This window comes from Ascaphus truei, chromosome 1 (assembly GCF_040206685.1).
Source record: "Ascaphus truei isolate aAscTru1 chromosome 1, aAscTru1.hap1, whole genome shotgun sequence".
Classification (NCBI taxonomy): domain Eukaryota; kingdom Metazoa; phylum Chordata; class Amphibia; order Anura; family Ascaphidae; genus Ascaphus; species Ascaphus truei.
Window position 1 is genome coordinate 4,857,829 of NC_134483.1, and position 23,474 is coordinate 4,881,302.

A 23,474-nucleotide genomic window follows, 5' to 3' on the forward strand; every position below is an offset into this window, starting at 1 on the left:
CCCCTCCCTGTGACACAAGGGGAGGGGCGGGCAGCGGACACCCAGCCACGCCGGGGGGAGGGGAAGCAGCACGTGTTCCGGCACCTAAGGTGAGAGAGAGGGGAACCTAACTCCTGCGGTGCCCCGAGGGGCCCCAGGCGGCGTTATCATGAAGGAGAAATAAGCAGCTGCCTGAGGGGCAGATAAAGGAGGGCAGCAGGGGGTAAAAGGGGCAGTAACCCCCATAAGGGGAGGGGGAGTGTATTCTTCTCCTACACAATAGGGACCCCCCCCTCCCCCATGGGCTGGGCAGCAGGGGAGTGGGAGCAGTGAGGGGGATACAGGGAGTAATCTCTCACACAGCGAGCAGGTAATACTGACATGTTACTCATATACCTCCACTGTACCCCTTTATATGTGCTCTGTACATACATGTGTGAGGTAACACAGGGGCACTTGGGGGAGTTCTGTACATACATGTGTGAGGGGACACTGGGGGGGGGGGGTTCTGTACATACATGTGTGAGGGGACACTGGGGGGGGGGGTTCTGTACATACATGTGTGAGGGAACACGGGCACTGGGGGGGGTTCTGTACATACATGTGTGAGGGGACACAGGGACACTGGGGGGGTTCTGTACATACATGTGTGAGGGGACACCGGGACACTGGGGGGGGGAGGGTTCTGTACATACATGTGTGAGGGGCACAGGGGGGGGGGGGTTCTGTACATACATGTGTGAGGGAACACAGGGGCACTGGGGGGGGGGTTCTGTACCTACATGTTTGAGGGGACACAGGGGCACTGGGGGGGGGGTGGTTCTGTACATACATGTGTGAGGGACACGGGTACGGGGGGGGGGTTCTGTACATACATGTGTGAGGACACACAGGGGCACTGGGGGGGTGTTCTGTACATACATGTGTGAGGTAACGGGACACTGTGGTGTCAGTACTGCTACTTGTTCAGGATTCAGACCCCGGGGGGAGGCGGAGTGACTGCACTACAATTTTATTTAAGAAATTAACAAATAAACGGCAAGGGATACAAGAGGCACAGGATATGGTGGTTAGGGTGACTCCAGGGACACAGGACTCGGTGGTTAGGGTGACTCCCAGGGGCACAGGACTTGGTGGTTAGGGAGACTCCCAGGGGCACAGGACTTGGTGGTTAGGGTGACTCCCAGGGGCACAGGACTTGGTGGTTAGGGTGACTCCAGGGACACAGGACTCGGTGGTTAGGGTGACTCCCAGGGGCACAGGACTTGGTGGTTAGGGTGACTCCCTGGGGCACAGGACATGGTGGTTAGGGTGACTCCCAGGGGCACAGGACATGGTGGTTAGGGTGACTCCCAGGGGCACAGGACTTGGTGGTTAGGGTGACTCCCTGGGGCACAGGACATGGTGGTTAGGGTGACTCCCAGGGGCACAGGACATGGTGGTTAGGGTGACTCCCAGGGGCACAGGACCTGGTGGTTAGGGTGACTCCCTGGGGCACAGGACATGGTGGTTAGGGTGACTCCCAGGGGCACAGGACTTGGTGGTTAGTGTGACTCCCAGGGGCACAGGATATGGTGGTTAGGGTGACTCCAGGGACACAGGACTCGGTGGTTAGGGTGACTCCCAGGGGCACAGGACTTGGTGGTTAGGGTGACTCCCTGGGGCACAGGACATGGTGGTTAGGGTGACTCCCAGGGGCACAGGATATGGTGGTTAGGGTGACTCCAGGGGCACAGGACATGGTGGTTAGGGTGACTCCCAGGGGCACAGGACATGGTGGTTAGGGTGACTCCCAGGGGCACAGGACTTGGTGGTTAGGGTGACTCCCAGGGGCACAGGATATGATGGTTAGGGTGACTCCCAGGGGCACAGGACATGGTGGTTAGGGTGACTCCCAGGGGCACAGGACTTGGTGGTTAGGGTGACTCCCTGGGGCACAGGACATGGTGGTTAGGGTGACTCCCTGGGGCACAGGACATGGTGGTTAGGGTGACTCCCAGGGGCACAGGACATGGTGGTTAGGGTGACTCCCAGGGGCACAGGACTTGGTAGTTAGGGTGACTCCCAGAGGCACAGGACTTGGTGGTTAGGGTGACTCCCAGGGGCACAGGATATGGTGGTTAGGGTGACTCCCAGGGGCACAGGACATGGTGGTTAGGGTGACTCCCAGGGGCACAGGACATGGTGGTTAGGGTGACTCCCAGGGGCACAGGACTTGGTGGTTAGGGTGACTCCCAGGGGCACAGGATATGATGGTTAGGGTGACTCCCAGGGGCACAGGACATGGTGGTTAGGGTGACTCCCAGGGGCACAGGACTTGGTGGTTAGGGTGACTCCCAGGGGCACAGGATATGATGGTTAGGGTGACTCCCAGGGGCACAGGACATGGTGGTTAGGGTGACTCCCAGGGGCACAGGACTTGGTGGTTAGGGTGACTCCCAGGGGCACAGGATATGGTGGTTAGGGTGACTCCCAGGGGCACAGGACATGGTGGTTAGGGTGACTCCCAGGGGCACAGGACTTGGTGGTTAGGGTGACTCCCAGGGGCACAGGATATGATGGTTAGGGTGACTCCCAGGGGCACAGGACATGGTGGTTAGGGTGACTCCCAGGGGCACAGGACTTGGTGGTTAGGGTGACTCCCTGGGGCACAGGACATGGAGGTTAGGGTGACTCCCAGGGGCACAGGACATGGTGGTTAGGGTGACTCCCAGGGGCACAGGACCTGGTGGTTAGGGTGACTCCCAGGGGCACAGGACTTGGTGGTTAGGGTGACTCCCAGGGGCACAGGACTTGGTGGTTAGGGTGACTCCCAGGGGCACAGGATATGGTGGTTAGGGTGACTCCCAGGGGCACAGGACATGGTGGTTAGGGTGACTCCCAGGGGCACAGGACTTGGTGGTTAGGGTGACTCCCAGGGGCACAGGACTTGGTGGTTAGGGTGACTCCCAGGGGCACAGGATATGATGGTTAGGGTGACTCCCAGGGGCACAGGACATGGTGGTTAGGGTGACTCCCAGGGGCACAGGACTTGGTGGTTAGGGTGACTCCCTGGGGCACAGGACATGGTGGTTAGGGTGACTCCCAGGGGCACAGGACATGGTGGTTAGGGTGACTCCCAGGGGCACAGGACTTGGTGGTTAGGGTGACTCCCAGAGGCACAGGACTTGGTGGTTAGGATCACTCCCAGGGGCACAGGACATGGTGGTTAGGGTGACTCCCAGGGGCACAGGACTCGGTGGTTAGGGTGACTCCCATGGGCACAGGACTTGGTGGTTAGGGTGACTCCCAGGGGCACAGGACTTGGGGGTTAGGGTGACTCCCAGGGGCACAGGACATGGTGGTTAGGGTGACTCCCAGGGGCACAGGACTTGGTGGTTAGGGTGACTCCCAGGGGCACAGGACTTGGTGGTTAGGGTGACTCCCAGGGGCACAGGACTTGGTGGTTAGGGTGACTCCCAGGGGCACAGGACTTGGGGGTTAGGGTGACTCCCAGGGGCACAGGACTCGGTGGTTAGGGTGACTCCCAGGGGCACAGGACCTGGTGGTTAGGGTGACTCCCAGGGGCACAGGACTTGGTGGTTAGGGTGACTCCCAGGGGCACAGGACTTGGTGGTTAGGGTGACTCCCAGGGGCACAGGACTTGGGGGTTAGGGTGACTCCCAGGGGCACAGGACTTGGTGGTTAGGGTGACTCCCAGGGGCACAGGACTTGGTGGTTAGGATGACTCCCCGGGGCACAGGATATGGTGGTTAGGTTGACTCCCAGGGGCACAGGATTTAGGGTTTAGGGTGACTCCCAGGGGCACAGGACTTGGTGGTTAGGGTGACTCCCAGGGGCACAGGACTTGGTGGTTAGGGTGACTCCCAGGGGCACAGGACTTGGGGGTTAGGGTGACTCCCAGGGGCACAGGACTTGGTGGTTAGGGTGACTCCCAGGGGCACAGGACTTGGTGGTTAGGATGACTCCCCGGGGCACAGGATATGGTGGTTAGGTTGACTCCCAGGGGCACAGGATTTAGGGTTTAGGGTGACTCCCAGGGGCACAGGACTTGGGTGACACCCAGGGGTGATACACGTCCTGCTGCCTCCTGGCACTGACCTCGGGGCACCTCTTCTCACCCAGCGCACCACTTTCGGCTGAGTGCTTAGTGCGGTCAGCACAATGAATTCAAATCTGTCCGGCCACGCTCACGTGGCCCGAACGCTCGCGGTTGCTCGGCGCTTGCCGAGACAGGTTAACTTGGAGAGTTTGTGACGTCACCGTTCTCAAGCATGAGCGCGCTCAGCGGCGCAGAGGACGCAGCCTCGTTGTTACATTAATTATTAACACAAACACGGCTATTATTCGCCTAGGCCGAAGCCTGACACTGAGCTAAGCTTGGCCAGATCTTAGGCTCGGGCATGGTCAGCGCTTACGCGCTGAGCCGCGCTTGCACTTACCTGTGAGCCCCTTCCGCCGCAATGAGAGCGGCTTTAGTAGGGGCTCGCCTACGCTTCCGCAAGCGCGCGGAAGCGTAGGTCTTAGGGAATTTTTTCAATCACGCGCTTGCCGGAGCGCAGGGCCGGTCACTGGCCCGCCCCACGAACCCTGGACAAGGCCTTACCGAGGAGACATTATCACCTTGTACTGCGGAATTAACCCATTACAGCCCTAATGGCTGGACTCACAGACCCTTATACAGACCCTTCAGCATCTTGTGCATCAAATACTGCAGCCCCTCTCCCTGTGCGGGGTGGGGGTACAGTACTTGCAAGCAATGCCTATGGAAGGCCCCTAAATTACACAACTTATCACACACAAAACACTTTGTTCTAAACGAGCAATCCAAGCCAGTGTGTTTTTTCTGTTGTTACAGAGGATTGAAGCGGGGGTCTGAACCCCGTTAATTTCCGCTCCGGGGACCCCTGTTTCCAGAGATACTTACCTCTGTAGTCGGTGCCGGTATCCCTCTGCGTCACATGGGCCAATGGGAAGCCACACTGGATGACACGGCTTCCTATTGGCTCGCAGGGCGCGCGAGCTTTGATAGCGGACATCACGTGATCCCTGCGAACGGAGCAGAGCGGCTACCGGCACCTATTACAGAGGTAAGTATCTCCGGAAACAGGGGTCCCCGGAGCTGATATTAACGGGGTTCAGCTCCTGGACCTGAATCCAGTTTAAGCTGGAGTAGCCCTCTTTACCCCTAAACAGAGACTACCGGTGCTGCCGTTACCTGTTGGCTCACAGAGGGCCCAAGCCTCCGCCACGGGGAGCCTGGGGTGGTATAATTATCGTCTCGGTGCAGCGCCTCCACCCGCGAGGGATCCCAGCGTAGTGGGAGGAGCCCCTTACAGGAACCAATAGTAAACACACACACGGTATATAATAACAACCTTTACTGACCGCACATATAACACCACCTCCCAGTATAATGAACACCCCACCCAGTACCACCAGTGAGTGTCCCATAGTACATTAGGAGCTGGGCACCAATGCCCTGATGTCCCTTTCCCATTGTCCAGCCCACCCAAAAGTGTAAGGAGTAGCGCTATCCCATGAACTGTTGGTGCACTTTGCTCGCTCGGGCTAGGGGAGACATGGTGGGGGGAGGGTTGCCAGGGGAGGCCGCGGGGGGACTAGAGGAGACCAGGGCAGCTCCAGTGGAGGGCATGGGGAGGCTGTTGGTGGGGCCAGAGAGGACCAGTGGGGAGACCATGGGGGGGAGGGGACATTGCTTACCTGCTCTGTGCTGGACAGAAGAAGTGGCGGCTTCACAGCTCAGAGCCTGGCTGCCAGACAAAAAAAATTAAATCCTGGCAACGCGCCAGTCAATCAGGTTGGGGGGGAAATTCCGGCAGGGGAATTATAGCGATCGTCAGCGGGTACAATCTGGTTGCCAGGGGCAACTGGAAAGCTGGATTTGTCAGCACTGCGCATAGGGATATTTTTTTTTTTAGAAGGGCACGGCCGGGCCCCCTGCCTTACGGGGCCTGGGACGCCAGTACCTTCTGTGTCCCCCCTGTTAGCGCCCCTGCCCTTACATCTCAGCCCTCATCCCCAAATACATACCCCCCCCCCTACGTTCTGCCCAGTAGTGGAATTCAGAAATTTTAGCAACAGGTTCTCTCTCGACGCGTTTATTCAGTTTGGACAATAATCATCCGTGAAATAGCCCGAGCGATAACTGCGACCCTGGAACATGAATAGCAGCCGTACCGCTGAGCATCTCACATCACCCTCCCCCCTGCATCTCACATCACCCTCCCCCCAGCATCTCACATCACCCTCCCCCCTGCAATAACTGCGACCCTGGAACGTGAATAGCAGCCGTACCGCTGAGCATCTCACATCACCCTCCCCCCTGCATCTCACATCACCCTCCCCCCTGCATCTCACATCACCCTCCCCCCTGCATCTCACATCACCCTCCCCCCTGCATCTCACATCACCCTCCCCCTGCATCTCACATCACCCTCCCCCCTGCATCTCACATCACCCTCCCCCCAGCATCTCACATCACCCTCCCCCCAGCATCTCACATCACACTCCCTCCAGCATCTCACATCACCCTGCCCCCAGCATCTCACATCACCCTCCCCCCAGCATCTCATCACCCTCCCCCTGCATCTCACATCACCCTCCCCCCAGCATCTCACATCACCCTCCCCTCCTGCATCTCACATCACCCTCCCCCCTGCATCTCACATCACCCTCCCCCAGCATCTCACATCACCCTCCCCCCAGCATCTCACATCACCCACCCCTCTGCATCTCACATCACCCTCCCCCAGCATCTCACATCACCCTCCCCCCTGCATCTCACATCACCCTCCCCCCAGCATCTCACATCACCCTCCCCCCAGCATCTCACATCACCCTCCCCTCCTGCATCTCACATCACCCTCCCCTCCTGCATCTCACATCACCCTCCCCTCCTGCATCTCACATCACCCTCCCCTCCTGCATCTCACATCACCCTCCCCTCCTGCATCTCACATCACCCTCCCCTCCTGCATCTCACATCACCCTCCCCTCCTGCATCTCACATCACCCTCCCCTCCTGCATCTCACATCACCCTCCCCCCAGCATCTCACATCACCCTCCCCCCAGCATCTCACATCACCCTCCCCCCAGCATCTCACATCACCCTGCCCCCAGCATCTCACATCACCCTCCCCCAGCATCTCACATCACCCTCCCCCCTGCATCTCACATCACCCTCCCCCCAGCATCTCACATCACCCTCCCCCCCAGCATCTCACATCACCCTCCCCTCCTGCATCTCACATCACCCTCCCCTCCTGCATCTCACATCACCCTCCCCTCCTGCATCTCACATCACCCTCCCCTCCTGCATCTCACATCACCCTCCCCCCCAGCATCTCACATCACCCTCCCCCCTGCATCTCACATCACCCTGCCCCCTGCAATAACTGCGACCCTGGAACGTGAATAGCAGCCGTACCGCTGAGCATCTCACATCACCCTCCCCCCTGCATCTCACATCACCCTCCCCCCAGCATCTCACATCACCCTCCCCCCTGCAATAACTGCGACCCTGGAACGTGAATAGCAGCTGTACCGCTGAGGCCCAATAATCTGTAAATACTGACATTTTTCACACAACCTGTGCTCTTGAGTGTTATTTTTTGCACCAAAATAACTAAATATTAATGTGTCTCTGCTAATAGAGGGGGGTATTTAGGAGCCCATGTTAGACATGTGTTTCTCCACCCCCCCCCCCCTGCATCTCACATCACCCTCCCCCCCCTGCATCTCATATCACCCTCCCCCCCTGCATCTCACATCACCCTCCCCCCTGCATCTCAGATCACCCTCCCCCCCCTGCATCTCACATCACCCTCCCCCCCTGCATCTCACATCACCCTCCCCCCTGCATCTCACATCACCCTCCCCCCCAGCATCTCAGATCCCCTCCCCCCCTGCATCTCAGATCACCCTCCCCCCCTGCATCTCAGATCACCCTCCCCCCCAGCATCTCACATCACCCTCCCCCCCTGCATCTCACATCACCCTCCCCCCTGCATCTCACATCACCCTCCCCCCCTGCATCTCACATCACCCTCCCCCCCTGCATCTCACATCACCCTCCCCCCCTGCATCTCACATCACCCTCCCTCCCTGCATCTCACATCACCCTCCCCCCTTGCATCTCACATCACCCTCCCCCCCTGCATCTCACATTCCCCCCCCTGCATCTCACATTCCCCCCCCTGCATCTCACATTCCCCCCCCTGCATCTCACATTCCCCCCCCTGCATCTCACATTCCCCCCCCTGCATCTCACATTCCCCCCCCTGCATCTCACATTCCCCCCCCTGCATCTCACATCACGCTCCCCTCCCCCTGCATCTCACATCACGCTCCCCTCCCCCTGCATCTCACATCACGCTCCCCTCCCCCTGCATCTCACATCACGCTCCCCTCCCCCTGCATCTCACATCACGCTCCCCTCCCCCTGCATCTCACATCACGCTCCCCTCCCCCTGCATCTCACATCACGCTCCCCTCCCCCTGCATCTCACATCACGCTCCCCTCCCCCTGCATCTCACATCACGCTCCCCTCCCCCTGCATCTCACATCACGCTCCCCTCCCCCTGCATCTCACATCACGCTCCCCTCCCCCTGCATCTCACATCACGCTCCCCTCCCCCTGCATCTCACATCACGCTCCCCTCCCCCTGCATCTCACATCACGCTCCCCTCCCCCTGCATCTCACATCACGCTCCCCTCCCCCTGCATCTCACATCACGCTCCCCTCCCCCTGCATCTCACATCACGCTCCCCTCCCCCTGCATCTCACATCACCCTCCCCTCCTCCTGCATCTCACATCACCCTCCCCCTACATCACCCTCCCCTCCCCCTACATCACCCTCCCACCCCCCTGCATCTCACATCACCCTCCCACCCCCCTGCATCTCACATCACCCTCCCACCCCCCTGCATCTCACATCACCCTCCCACCCCCTGCATCTCACATCACCCTCCCACCCCCCTGCATCTCACATCACCCTCCCACCCCCCTGCATCTCACATCACCCTCCCACCCCCCTGCATCTCACATCTTCCTCCCACCCCCCTGCATCTCACATCACCCTCCCCCATCACAGCTCCCCCAGCTCTCCCCCTCACGTCTCTCCTAGCTCTCCCCCAGCTCTTCCCCCTCACAGCTCCCTGTGACCTCCAAAGTACCAGGCGGGCGGCCTCTCCCAGCATGCTCTGGCATCGCATTTCCCGGCATCTTTCACCTGCAAATCTTCACAATATGGCCGCGCGGCTTCACATGGTGCTGCGTTGCCATGACAACGCGCCGCTGCGTTACGTTGTGATGTCAAGTAGCGTCCGGTTGTCATAGCAATGGGAGTCACGTGATGCAGTTATGTCACGTGGCGCACCCTTGGCATGGCTGCACGGCCATATTGAGAAGAGATGCCAGGAGATACCGCCTGCAAAGGTGAGAGCATTAAGCACCGGTTCGGCGAACTTGTGATATTTTAGGTACCGCCTGTCACCGGAGAGCAAGACTATTACCCCAGGGATCCATTCACCAGACAGAAACACGAGAGTTTATCAAATGTATTTATTGGGAAAAAGTTATCCACAACTGCCAGTACCTAAAACCCGTACACTCCCACCTGGGAGCACCCTATAAACCCGTACACTCCCACCTGGGAGCACCCTATAAACCCGTACACTCCCACCTGGGAGCACCCTATAAACCCGTACACTCCCACCTGGGAGCACCCTATAAACCCGTACACTCCCACCTGGGAGCACCCTATAAACCCGTACACTCCCACCTGGGAGCACCCTATAAACCCGTACACTCCCACCTGGGAACACCCTATAAACCTAAGCACGCAGGAAGGTTTCCCCGTTCCGCTCCCACGTGGTGTGAAGCAGTTACTGCCGCAGAAACCCCAAACCAACGGACACTCGGGTGCTCAGCACTGTCACACCTGGGACTGTCACTGTCTGGGACCGGGCTGGAACGGACTGTCTGGGACCGGCTGGGACTGTCACTGTCTGGGACTGTCACTGTCTGGGACCGGCTGGGACTGTCACTGTCTGGGACCGGCTGGAACTGACACTGTCTGGGACCGGCCGGGACTGTCACTGTCTGGGACCGGCCGGGACTGTCACTGTCTGGGACCGGCCGGGACTGTCACTGTCTGGGACCGGCCGGGACTGTCACTGTCTGGGACCGGCCGGGACTGTCACTGTCTGGGACCGGCCGGGACTGTCACTGTCTGGGACCGGCCGGGACTGTCACTGTCTGGGACCGGCCGGGACTGTCACTGTCTGGGACCGGCCGGGACTGTCACTGTCTGGGACCGGCCGGGACTGTCACTGTCTGGGACCGGCCGGGACTGTCACTGTCTGGGACCGGGCTGGAACTGACTGACTCTGACTGGCTGGAATTCTCTCAGCCATAGCACTAACAGGGCCTCCCTCTCCTCACCTTTTATACCTCATGCCACAACAGGGAAAACATTATTGGAGGGATAAGGCCGAGTGTTTTCATTATTACCCAGCCCCTGATTAGTGGGCTTAACAGGTAACATTAACAGGGAAACGGTTACATGGAACGGTACAGACAACTTTTGCAACATTCCTCCTGAAAGCAAACTTACCCCCTGCGTCCCTGTAATGCTGGAACCAGGCTAAGACATAATACACAGATATATAACTGTAATAATGACCGGTAGGGGTAACGAAGGATTTGTCCTTTTTATTAAACGCATTCACAATTACTCCTACCGTCACACACCCTATGTAACATCCCCCCCGGCTGTCAGGCTGAGCCATATTACAGAAGACAGAGGTGCCCAATTCTACATCAAATTGACAAAACATATATGGTAATGAGTATAAAGTTTAAATACTTGAATAATAATAGTAATTCCTTTTTTTAGTTAAACCCTTTGGCCAAAGCGTTGTAAGCCTGCATACCAACGTCAAGGTAACCAAAAATGCAGGTCCTAACACTAAACTGGGAACCGTTCCTGTTACCTCTGTATGAGGGGAAGGAACTGCTGTGAGTCCTGTCCATTCAGCAAATGCCAGAACCTCCCACGTTAAAAAGGTGGGAGGGGGGAGCTCTGGGGGGAGATGCCACCTACCTCCATAGACTGTTACCAGTCAGAAATTAACACACATTCCCAGATAGCTCAAACCCCTACATCCACCACATCATGAATATATATTTATGCCAAAATGAGTGCTACTGAGCGTGGTATATTCCAGCCTGAGCCACCCCCTACCCTACAATGTGCAGCCACTTTACCTTCCTGTTTCATCATTGTCCCTCGTTCCCTCTAGAGTGTAAGCTCCCAGGAACAGGGCCCTCATTACCTTCTGTATGTGCGCGCATGTCTGTCCTCACTCGCATGTAACTGTTTATATACGGAATGGGACGTTTGGCCGCGAGCCAAAGCGCCGCTGGCGGTCTGCCGCAGCTACAACTCACCGCCGGGCAGGTCGCCGCTGTACCATTCGCTGCTACGAAGATTAACTTTGGCCGCTCCCGTCGCTCCTAGTCCTGTGACATTTTAAAATGGTGCCGCGAGACTGGGGGCGTCGGGCGGCCGAAGTTTGTTTTGGAGCGGCGAATTGTACAGTGGCGACCTGCCCGGCGGTGAGATGTAGCGGTGGCGGGCCTCCGTCTGCGCTTTGGTCACAGCCAATCGTCATAGACCTGGTTATATAATATACATAACACTGCCCCCATTGTACTGCGCTGCGGAGTATGTTGGCGCTTTGCAAATAAACGATAATAATCCATTTTAGGGCCGAAGGGAACTAATGCCAGAGACATGTTACATCGGGGTAATTGTGCACCTGTAATTTTATTATATCACGTAATTTAGTGTAAACCACATGATCTGAGACTTGGGAGGGTCTGATTTCCTCTGGCTGCTCCCGCGTGTGTGATGTTAATCATGTCCTTGTACAGCCATAGCCCCCTCCCCTAATCTTTATTGGTAGTTGTCACAGGAGAGCAGGTCTTTTAACACATTTTATACCGGGATCATGCAACAGGCAAAACACAGAAATGAAATAAAAGGGGGTTATTTGGATAAAAACCTCGGAAACACAACAGAAATACAAAAGACAGAAATATACCCACTTACTGGGGTCTGGGGGTTGAAATCTATCCTTTCCTAGGTGCAGGGCGCCTGCTTGCTAGGGCTTACCCTGACCGGGACCTCGTCCTGGAACTGATTTCGGCAGGAAGTCCTGACCACGACCGCTACGTTTGATTTGTAGAACTTGGCTGCAGAAGTCGGGACTTGGTCTCTGCGAGGCAGACTTTCCTAGCTTCAATACAAAGCCGGTTCCTCTGCTGTTTGTAACAGAGCGACTTTGAAAAGTCAAGTCATAGGATGGTCTGTTTCTCTGACTCGGCCGTCTCCTTACATACACTCCGCTAAGCTATCCTTAGCATGGAGGTAGGAGGAGCGACCAATCAGAGCGTGGGATCCCTATCCCACTAGCCAATAGAAACAGGGGCTCGTCTCTTGGCTGGCGTCAGAGGAGGAGGCGTGCCAGGCCGGCTCAAATAACCGGGTGAGCGGGAAATATGAATTGGCCAATGGGAGAAGCGCCTACGAGCTGGATCTCCCCTAGCTAACAAATTGCCACCACTGGGCAGGCTCCACTTAGTCTGGTAGATACAAAAGGTGTCCCCACAGGGTGCCTTTTGTTCCCCGGACCTGGCAATTTGCCCTTCCTCACCCACCAAACGATCTCACCTCCTGGACATCCTCTCCTCTATGAACTACGGGCTCTATACAGACATGCCAGCGTCTACGCTGGTGCCCTGGCTGACCGTATAGAGTCTTATAACCAATGTATAAAACATTATAACATAACCTTTAATAAAGTATGGACTTTGAGTAACCTTATACTTATAAGGGAAATGGATTTGGGATTTTTGGGCTCGAAACTCAGGAGTCTGGGGGACACTGGGCAGCCCGGGTGTAATTCACCCTGCATACCGGCAAATCATGCCTGCTCGCCGGGGAGAATCAGGGGACTACCGGTAACATTGGCCCCTGAACTGCAAACAAAACAATTGCATTTCTACCCAAATATCCCACATAAAACTTACACATGGACATTTTCATGAGTCTAGGACAAGGGGAACATGAAAAGTGGAAAAGCAGGGGACACTGTAACTTACATGTGATAATACCTGGGCCCTGGCTTATGGTGCTAGGTAGCTGCCAGGGACCCACGGTGCCCAGAGGTAACCAGATGGGCTTAACCTTTATTGTACAGCCTGGTTACCACCTGCCCATCTCAACCGGAGCAGGAGCGTTATTATTGGACAGCCGGGGAGGAGCCGAGTGTCCGCGTCGGCTCAACAAGGACATCCTCTGCTGCCACCGCCATCACCAGGATGTCTGCCGCTGCTCCCACGATGTCGCCTTTTTTATATTACTTGGCTGTTGATGGTTAGGAGGCTGGAATATATTGTTGATAACCTTCCAGAAGTTAGCTGGGTTTGATGTATTCTGGTTAAGATTGTCAGAGTAATATTTTGCTTTTGCATGCCTTGTTTGCCTTGTGCACATGTTCCACAGGCATCTGTAGTTATTAAGATCCTTGATAGTGCCAGTTACTTTGTAGCTTTCCGCATCTTTAAAATGGTAAAGCACCTGAAGGTCAGTTGTAACCCATCGAAGTTGGGCTGCCTGTCTCTTATTCAGCGTAGTGGAGCATTATTCAGCGTAGTGGTGCCTGTCTCTTATTCAGCGTAGGGTATCACAGAGTTTTAAGAACTCTGGAAATAATCAAATGCAGAATCGGGGTCGGGTATTAAGTTGATTCTGTACATGGGGCAGTTGGTAAGATCAGCCGGAAACTGTTGTGGGTGAAAGTGAAGTTTAGGGCTTAACTTGGGTGGTCTGATTTCCCTTGCACAGTACACTATTGCAGGGGAGCGCAAACTTTTGGCGCTGTACCCACCTGCCTTGCTTCCCCTGGTGCTCACGCCCCTCCCCCCCTTACCTTGATGCAGCATCAAATGATGCCATGGGGTCATGTGACATCATGCCACGTGACCCGCCGCATCTCCGCTCCGTGGCAACACAGTGTCAAATGGAGACTAGTCCTGAAGCCAGCAGAATCAAGGTAAGTTGAGTTGCAGAGGCCTCATGTGATCCCCAAGGCATTTAAATTAAATGCCAGGGAAGAGCGCTGGGCCTCTACAACCGCCACGCCCCCACCACCCCCCAGACAAATCAATGGCAGGTAGGGTACCAGAGGATTGGGACTAGAGGATAGAATCCAGTCTAGCAAGGAATAGTTGAGATTTTAGGTTTGTTCTATCCAAATCTGAGTACCACCGTGTGCTGTCACCCTGGCAGGTCCATATTGTTGTATGGCTGATGGAACTTGTATAGCGACTATTCCTTAGCATATGATATATACTTGGATAGGAATGACTGGCACACACTGCTTACATTGTTACCACCTACTTATATGGAGAAAATCTAAATGTGATTGACTCTGGAACCTACACAAAACCTACACGTGGAACCTACACAGAAACGCTGAGTGCGCAATAATTGCACAGCTAACTGAACCTGGCGACGTTCTATTGTGATTAATTCTCCTCCCCTAATACTGGGGGTGCATAGGTGTACAGCCGCCATTAGCGGTTATCCTTTGTGATCGATCAGTCATCATAGACCTAATATGGTCAAAATGGCTTTTGCAGGCAGGTAAACCCTGTATACAGTATGTGAGATCCAATTTGGCTCACCTGCTGGGTTAGAAGAGCCACCTACCTGCTAACTCCTACAGAATACCCAGAGGAGTATGACACAAATCTCCAGATGTAAATACATATCCAGTGATTTACAAAGAGTTGATCCTATGGATCCATCTGAATACTCCTACTGTCCTATGTCTGCATCCTGACCGCACCACCGGGGATTACAATTTTGACACTAAATATTTTTCACAAAGCGAGTTAATTATTCTAATAAAGCTTTATTTTAATTATTTTGTTCCCTAGAGGTACACTAGCTATGACCACTCATCTTTTACCAATGGCCATATCGGATATATTTCCTGATGTACAGCCCAGGTGTGTTACATCAGTCAGTACAATACTTGATTTGAAGACTATCTGTCTGATATTATATATGTACATTTTGTGGACGAGTGCAAGATTGGGAAATCTTTTTGATCCTTTGTGGATCACCTTGAATATACTGGCCACTAACCCATTAATTACCACTGTGGTAATTAAGGAGTTAATCCGATTGGCTGGTGTACAATGTGACAGGGATTTTTTTTTTTTGTGTGTGTGTGTGACGTCTTAAAGGGAGGGAAGCCAGCCAATCAGGAAGGATATGCTTCCCTGCCTTTTAAGATAAGGTAGTCAGAAAAAAATGGCTGCCGTCACATGGTGCTTCAACCAATCAGATTGGGGGTGTACCATGTGATGCAACGCATGGTAACATTTGTTTAAACTCTCCCGATAACGTTGGCCTGTAACTTGGGAAGCAAGGGGTCCCCAAGGCTGAAATGAATGTGGTTCAGCTCTGGAGACCCTCTGCCTCAATACTGTATTTAAAGAAAATGAAAGCCCTGTGAACGCCTGTTAGAGGCGCTCAGCTAGAGTGACTGATTCAGTCTCTGTTACTGTGCGTCTTACAGACAGGTGAAACCCTGTAGCATTGACACAGCGCGAGTCCCATTTAAAGCGCAGGGACCCCCGCTGTGTTAATCCGGTGGGCCATTAGGCTCCCTACCTGCACGGTGCGGGGCTGGGGGTTCAACCGTGGTAAAAGCCAATGGAAAGCGACTAAACCAGATAATGGATCTGTATGTTTATTTGCGGTGAAGCTTATGTATGTGTGTATCTGTATCGCACATTTGTATACATTTGCATTAGGACAAATGTCGATCCGAGTTTTATATCACTTTTTATATATAAAAAAAATTACGTCCACTGGCCGCTTTCTCTTTACCTAAATATGCAGAGAAACAGGTTCCCCGGGCTCTCCTTATATAAGTTATATCAAGTTACTATGGTTGTTGCTCACTTCTCCAAAGGGCCCATATCCTATAACATGAAGAGGAGAGTACAACAGATGTCTATTCCAGACAATGTTATTAAGCGAAAGGAAACCCGCGTGTTGACCGGACACAGCAGCCTTTATCTAGCTGGTGCCCGCACCTTGATGAAGGCGGCTGTGTCCGGCCCAAACATTGGGTTTCTTTGGCTAAATAACATTTGCTGAAATCTCTTTATAAATGTATCATCTTGTTCTGTGGGATTGCAGGATGTTCCTGCCGGGTACAAAGAGGCTGAATGTGAGAAACTGGAGGTGTCGGATAAGGGAGAAAATAATGAGAGGATGAGGGTGTGAGGGATCAAACCCCCCTATTTAATATGGTGAGAAGTGGGGTCAGGTGAGGGGAAGTTACTGCGCTGTTTCCTCTGCATTACCCACTTCTTACCGTAGCAAATAGAAAAGGGAGATGGTGTCAGTATGGAGCAGAACCGCTGGACCCGAGAGAGAATCGGGAGCATTTATCCGCCTCTCGGATGCCAAACGGGAGCATCAGATGTACCTGCTTTTTACCCTAGTGTAGCACAGTACAGCGTGTTACTATGTTGCACTAAGAGGACATCACTATTCCAGTGTTTGAAATTAAGTTCCTGTTTGAGGATGGACCATATGTTTGTTTTGGCGCCCCTGTCTCCTCTGACTCATTTGGGGCTGTTTTATGTTAATAATATTAGGTTTGAAAGCTTATACTAAATGCTGTATATTTGTCCAAGAAAACAGATCATACTAATTACATTTCTTCTCTTTTATACAGGCACAGCTGTCACCCAACAAATATAAACCAAGGAACCTCCTATCTCAGCACCTTCAGAGGGGCACTGCCCACTACCAGCATGGACAGAGGGGCACTGCCCACTACCAGCATGGACAGAGGGGCACTGCCCACTACCAGCATGGACAGAGGGGCACTGCCCACTACCAGCATGGACAGAGGGGCACTGCCCACTACTAGCATGGACAGAGGGACACTGCCCACTACTAGCATGGACAGAGGAGCACTGCCCACTACCAGCATGGACGGTGGAGCACTGCCCACTACCAGCATGGACAGAGGAGCACTGCCCACTACCAGCATGGACAGAGGGGCACTGCCCACTACCAGCATGGACAGAGGGGCACTGCCCACTACCAGCATGGACAGAGGGGCACTGCCCACTACCAGCATGGACAGAGGGGCACTGCCCACTACCAGCATGGACAGAGGGGCACTGCCCACTACCAGCATGGACAGAGGGGCACTGCCCACTACCAGCAGGGACAGAGGAGCACTGCCCACTACCAGCATGGACAGAGGGGCACTGCCCACTACCAGCATGGACAGAGGGGCACTGCCCACTACCAGCATGGACAGAGGGGCACTGCCCCCCACTACCAGCATGGAACCACGCTTGTTAAGTGAGTATAGTAGATATATGTTCTAGCTCGGCTTAAACTCATTAGTGTTCTTCTAGTGGAAGCTCTGGACTTTCTGTTGGCACCGGCAGTTTGTGTCTTATATACTTGAACTTGTTGTGATTCTGTTTACACTGGCATCCCATGACGTAATGTGTGGCTGGTCTGTAATTGCTGATTGGCTGACAGGTTAGTGTGTGGATCTCACATATAGGTTTTATTAGGACTCTATTTGCACCTAGGAGGTGTTTATGTTCAGGGTGTAAGGGAAGTACAATTGATCTGTTGATCAGTGGGAACCGGCCAGTAGAAGGAGCTTATCCCCCGAAACGTTGCCCCCCTTAAAATTGTGAAGGGGATTACTCCGTATAAATACTACCCCCACTTGGGCTATTAACTCAACCCCAGATGAAGCATTATAACACGAAACGTGTAGAGGCAAGCAGTTCACACGCACCGTGACGTAGGACGCTTGGGACCGTGAAGTCTGCAGTCCACACTCCCCTATGAGGACACCGCGGACAGCTGCTCTGGTGTTTGCTGCACCTTATACTGAGTGCCGGGACTTTTTTCCAGATCCCCCATGTATGCGGGTCTTTGGTTGCCAACAAACAGGACTGAGCTGAGTTTATAACATCTAAGTCCTGGTTTTGGGGACAAATGAAGGCGTTTAATTTTTATTCAGTACGTTTCTCTGTGCGCTTTTTCTTTTCTTTTAGTTTTTCTGATCAACTAGTTAATACACTCACTAACGGGTAACTATCTCACCTGTATTTGATTGACTCGTGGCAACAATTATCCAATAACTGGAAGCCTGAAGATTACTATTTGACTCATTTTCTATAGCCCTCATTGGGAAACCAGTCTGGCGATATATAGCCATTAATATAGTGACTAAAACTATACCTCCAGTTTTTGGTTATATTATACAGCAAGTCACAATCATCAACAGGTAACTACCTACCTCACCTGTACTTGATTGACTCTTGGCAACAATCATCCAATAGCTGGAGACCTGGAGACTAGTATTTGGCCCCTTGTATAGTCTCACTGGGAGACTAATTAGTCTACTAGTCCTGCTATACAGCCACTAATATAGTTATTATAACCACCGCTCTAGCTTTTGGCTACATCACACAGGAAGTCTGTGTGGCCACGTATTAACCATTTCCTTTCATAATTGGAGTAATGTGGCTGATTAGTGAACACACGGCTCACACCTTACTCACTAGACATTGCTTCTAATCTGTCCTTCATTTTCTGTATTTTTGGACCATTACCAAGCAGTTTCTGGTGGTCTCAACACAGTGGACCTAATCTCCATTATTTACAGCTTCTATAGCCTAGTGCCAGGGTGGGCAACCCTGTTGCCATTCGCCACTTGTGGTGAATTGGCAGTCAAGGTGTGGCGAAGTGCGGCAAGCGCGAGTCCCCCCCCTCCTCCCCCCAGCAAGCGCGACTGCCCCCGGCCCTCCCCCGGCAAGCGTGACTCCTCCCGCCTCAGCAAGCGCTTGTTCAGCGCTGCCAGTAACAGAGACACATACACGGCAGTAATGTTTGATGCAGGTATTGCAGTCACAGGGAAGACATTACCACATGGTAAACTGAAACCTAAATACAGATTACTTGATAGCCGAGGGAAGAACCATAGCAGACAATACAGGTCTCAAAAGAGAGCCTTAAATGTGGCAACAGTCAATCCACAGTAGGTAAAACCAACAATTTAAATTAGGAGAATGACTGTGGATGAAGAATTACCAGGCAGAGAACATCAGTGTTAAGCTACCATCCTGAAGACATGCCGTCTGCAACTTTCCAGTTACATGTTTAAAGGGTTAAACCTAGGTGATTGATGTTTTTTTTACCCAAATCTGACACCAATAAGGATTCATTTAGAAACATTATGAGCTAATACTTGGGGTTGATTTCATTTCCCATTTGTCTGTTGTTACTGTGTGCACAGCAAGTACTTGCAAAGTCACACACAGCCCCCTCTCCCCTTATCTGTATCATCTCTCTGATGAGGACAAAATATGCACAGGGTAAAGAAAACACTTGGTTGACAAGCACTTTCCTATTCAGAGGCCCCTAATAAATTGAACTAGTTAATTGGCAGTCAAAGTGTGGGCGAATTGAGTAACTACTTGTTGTTTCCCATTGTAATAGGGAGCGTGGCAGCAAGCACAAGTCCCCTCCCATCCCCCTGGCAAGCGCGAGTACGCCGTCGGCAGCGGCGCTAGTGCTGAGGGGACAAGCGGAGGAGAAATAACACATTTTCGCATGCGCAACATAATACCTCAATTTTTACATGGTGTGGCTATTTTCACTTCAAATTCGCCACACTTGTGGCTACATTGAAAAATAGGTTGCCCACCCCTGGCCTAGTGGATATACTGCATACCACTGTCTGATACGCTGTATTTTTAACATTTTGTTGTGCCCTCAATATTTTTAGGGTTTTTGCTTATTAAAATTATTTTAATTTACTAATTCACACAACACGTCATATGGGCTTTTTCCTACCACATTCTGGTCCTTCGCAGAACAACATTTGTGCCTTGCCAGCACCCCTGAGCTACTATTTATCTACGACAATCGATCTGTGAGTGCACGTTATTTGGGTTTTATTTCCCGTCCGATCTCTTAGGGGGGGGTACCTCTTCCCGTTATGCATCACCTAGTGCACCCAGATCGCACTTTATTATTAGGTGAGCAGGGGGTTCCTTTATCAAGATTTAGCAACAGCCTGATTGTGACCGAAGGAAAGGGAGGAGTCCAATATTTAACCAATTGGGTGAATGGTAGTGTTACTGATTGACATGGTGACGCAAAATGGAGCAATTGGACCTGGCTTAAATGTCCATGTAATGTTCTCCTGCCTATCTTTTCACTATATAGATTTCTGTCTGGTTGAGTTACGTAGTAGATTAGGTTGAAAAAACCTGTCCATCAAGTTAAACCGATACTAAATTTAGGTGACCGATATTTATCATGTATTTGTATTTCAGTAATTTGATACAGAGGAAGGCAAACAAAAAGCCCAGTGACACATTATCCCAACTTTGAGACATCATTGGATAATTATCTCACTAGTATGAAAGACAAGGAGTTACTTACCTTTACGTCTCATGGACAATGTCAATGTAAATAATAATTTGGAGGATGTGAATGTACACATTTATCATTTTGTTTTTATTACTGTATTGATTATCAAAATTATTTAACTGTATGATCTGTCGGAAACAAATTTCAGGTCTTTAGGAACCCACCACGAAAATGATTGCGAGCCACTAGATATCGAGGGGCCACCATTTTAAAGCCATGGTATTAGAGTGAAAGAGAATATTTTGTTAATTTGTAATTATAAAGTCATTTCTGCAAAGTATATTTTATTAGTAATTTGATTTACAGATTGAAAAATTTTCAGTTTTGTCTTTTTTGTTTATTTCTCTTAGAAAACTGCCTAAATGATGAGCAGAACTGGAGTGGGAAACGGTTTAGTACCAAGAACAACCTCCTCAAACATCAGATTATTCCTACAGGGGAGAAACCTTTCACATGTACAGAGTGTGAGAAAAGCTTTTCAAGGAAGAGCTTCCTCCTCAAACACCAGAGGAGTCACACAGGGGAGAAACCTTTCACATGTAAAGATTGTGGGAAAAGGTTTTCTAAAAAGAACAACCTCCGTAGCCATGAGAGGATTCACACGGGGGAGAAACCTTTCACATGTACAGAGTGTGGGAAAAGTTTTTCTCTGAGGCGCACCCTACAAAGCCATGAGAGGATTCATACAGGCGAGAAACCTTTCACATGTACAGAGTGTGGGAAAAGGTTTACTCATAAAGGCAACCTCCTTAGCCATGAGAAGATTCACACAGGGGAGAAACCTTTCACATGTAAAGATTGTGGGAAAAGGTTTTCTAGGAAGAACAGCCTCCTTAGCCATGAGAGGATTCACACGGGGGAGAAACCTTTCACATGTAAAGATTGTGGGAAAACGTTTTCTCATAAGAACAGCCTCCATAGCCATGAGAGGATTCATACAGGGGAGAAATCTTCAATATGTACAAAGTGTGGGAAAAACTCTACCCAGAATAGCAACCTCCTTGCACAACGCAGGATTCATACAGGGGAGCAAGGTTTCACATGTGCAGTGTGTGGGAAAAAGTTTTCTCGGAAGAGCAGCCTCCAAAGCCATGAGGGGATTCACATAGGGAAGAAACCTTTCCCATGCACGGAGTGTGAGAAAAGCTTTTCAAATGAGAGCTGCCTCCAGCTACACAAGAGGATTCACACATGGGAGAAACCTTTCACATGTACAGAGTGTGGGAAAACATTTTCTTGTAAGAAAATGTTAATCATACACCAGAAGATTCATACAGTAGAGAAACCTTTCACATGTACAGAGTGTGGGGAAAGCTTTAAACATAAGAGCAGCTTCCGTAAACACGAGAGGAGTCACACAGGGAAGAAACCTTATACATGTACAGTGTGTGGGAAAAGCTTTTCACATAGTGGCCGCTTCCACAAACATCAGAGGATTCACACAGGGGAGAAATCTTTCACATGTACAGTGTGTGGAAAAATATTTTCTCGTAAATGTAGCTGCCTCACACACCACAGGATTCATACAGGTGAGAATTAATGTGCTTGTTCAGAGTAGGGTTGTACAAAATACCAGTTGCATAGCAATACCATGGTGTTAAAAAGGCTGTTACCATAATACAGTGGGTTCTCGCTTATCTGACATAATGCATCCTGCAAACGGCTGTCGGATAACGGCCCATTGGTTTGCGGGTGCCATGTTATTCGGTGGCGCTGACCGTCGGATAAGTGGGTCCGTCATCAGATAATGCGTCCAGCGGACAGCATTATATGACATCGGATAAGGCATCCATCGGAAACCGGGACATCGGATAGTGAGGACCCACTGTAATTATGATAATTTTTTGCCATGTTCCGATCTGCTGGCTGCAGAGAGCTGTGTGGGGTGGATTTATCAGAGAGAGAGGTGAGGGTAAGTCTGGCAGAGTGAGGAATCAGGTTGGTCTGTCAGAGAGGGGAGGGAAGCGGGTCTGGAAGCTCCATGGCTTTTAAATGCTGCTGCAAGTAAGCCTCCTGCTGGTAATTTCATCCCTTCCTCCCCTCCCACGTGCCTCTTATCCCCTTCTTCTCTGACTCAACCCAGAGAGGGAATTTGAAAGAATGCACAGCACGCAAAATCAAAGTCAGGAAGGAGCAGACAAAGACATATACTAAGTCAACTCCTGAAATAGAAATATAAGAAACGTATAATGCAGTTAGGAAGAAAGGCAGAACCTCTACATTACAGGAAAAATGAGATTGACTACAGCACTGGCACTATGAGAAATGACGCAAACAAGTAAAATGGAGAGATGATATTAAGAACCTAAGTTTGAAAGTCTTCATATGGTACCCTATTAAATTTGTGGTTCTGGAAATCTTGGACTCTTTGCGGCGGAGGCCAAATCATTCCTAGAATCTAAAAAATCCGCAGCAGGAATTTTCAAAGGGGTTAATCAGAATATCAAAGATGAACTACCCTAATTAAGGTTTCATTTAAAGCCTAAATAAGACCCAGCTTTCTCATACATTAAGACTTTCCTTACATTTTTTTTAAATAAAATTCATTAAAAGTTTCGCAAAATGTAGCATGTAATAATTATCATCCATTGCTAAATTATAAAAGTATGAATGGGCTAGGGACTCTTTATAAATCGTAAAGCAACTGAAATCCCCTTATTACTCCTCCCCTAATATTTTCAATACTCCAGGTATATGTTGAGTGCATTTCATAGGTTTACGAGAGGTATCTATCCTTCCCAGCGACTTCTTACCTCACGTGTACGGATTTCACACTGCCGATTCTTTTGATTATCAATATGCAGTATATTCTACTGTCTGTTGTGTTATTGATGTTTGCCTGTTATTGCAGTGTGTGGGGAAAGAAAAAAAAATGAATGTGTATATTAGAGGCC

General features: G+C 51.6%; 2 protein-coding genes across 2 annotated transcripts in view; one reads left to right on the forward strand and one right to left on the reverse strand.

Annotated features, from left to right (window-relative positions):
- Nucleotides 1-23,474, reverse strand: part of LOC142469876 (uncharacterized) — a 511,728-nt gene that overhangs the window by 426,455 nt on the left and 61,799 nt on the right. The window lies entirely within an intron of this gene.
- Nucleotides 9-23,136, forward strand: LOC142469360 (uncharacterized). The gene is made up of 3 exons (XM_075576266.1): nt 9-89; nt 16,838-17,478; nt 20,931-23,136. The coding sequence occupies exons 2-3, from the start codon at nt 16,917-16,919 to the stop codon at nt 22,118-22,120; spliced, it is 1,752 nt and encodes a 583-aa protein (XP_075432381.1). The 5' UTR covers nt 9-89; nt 16,838-16,916; the 3' UTR covers nt 22,121-23,136.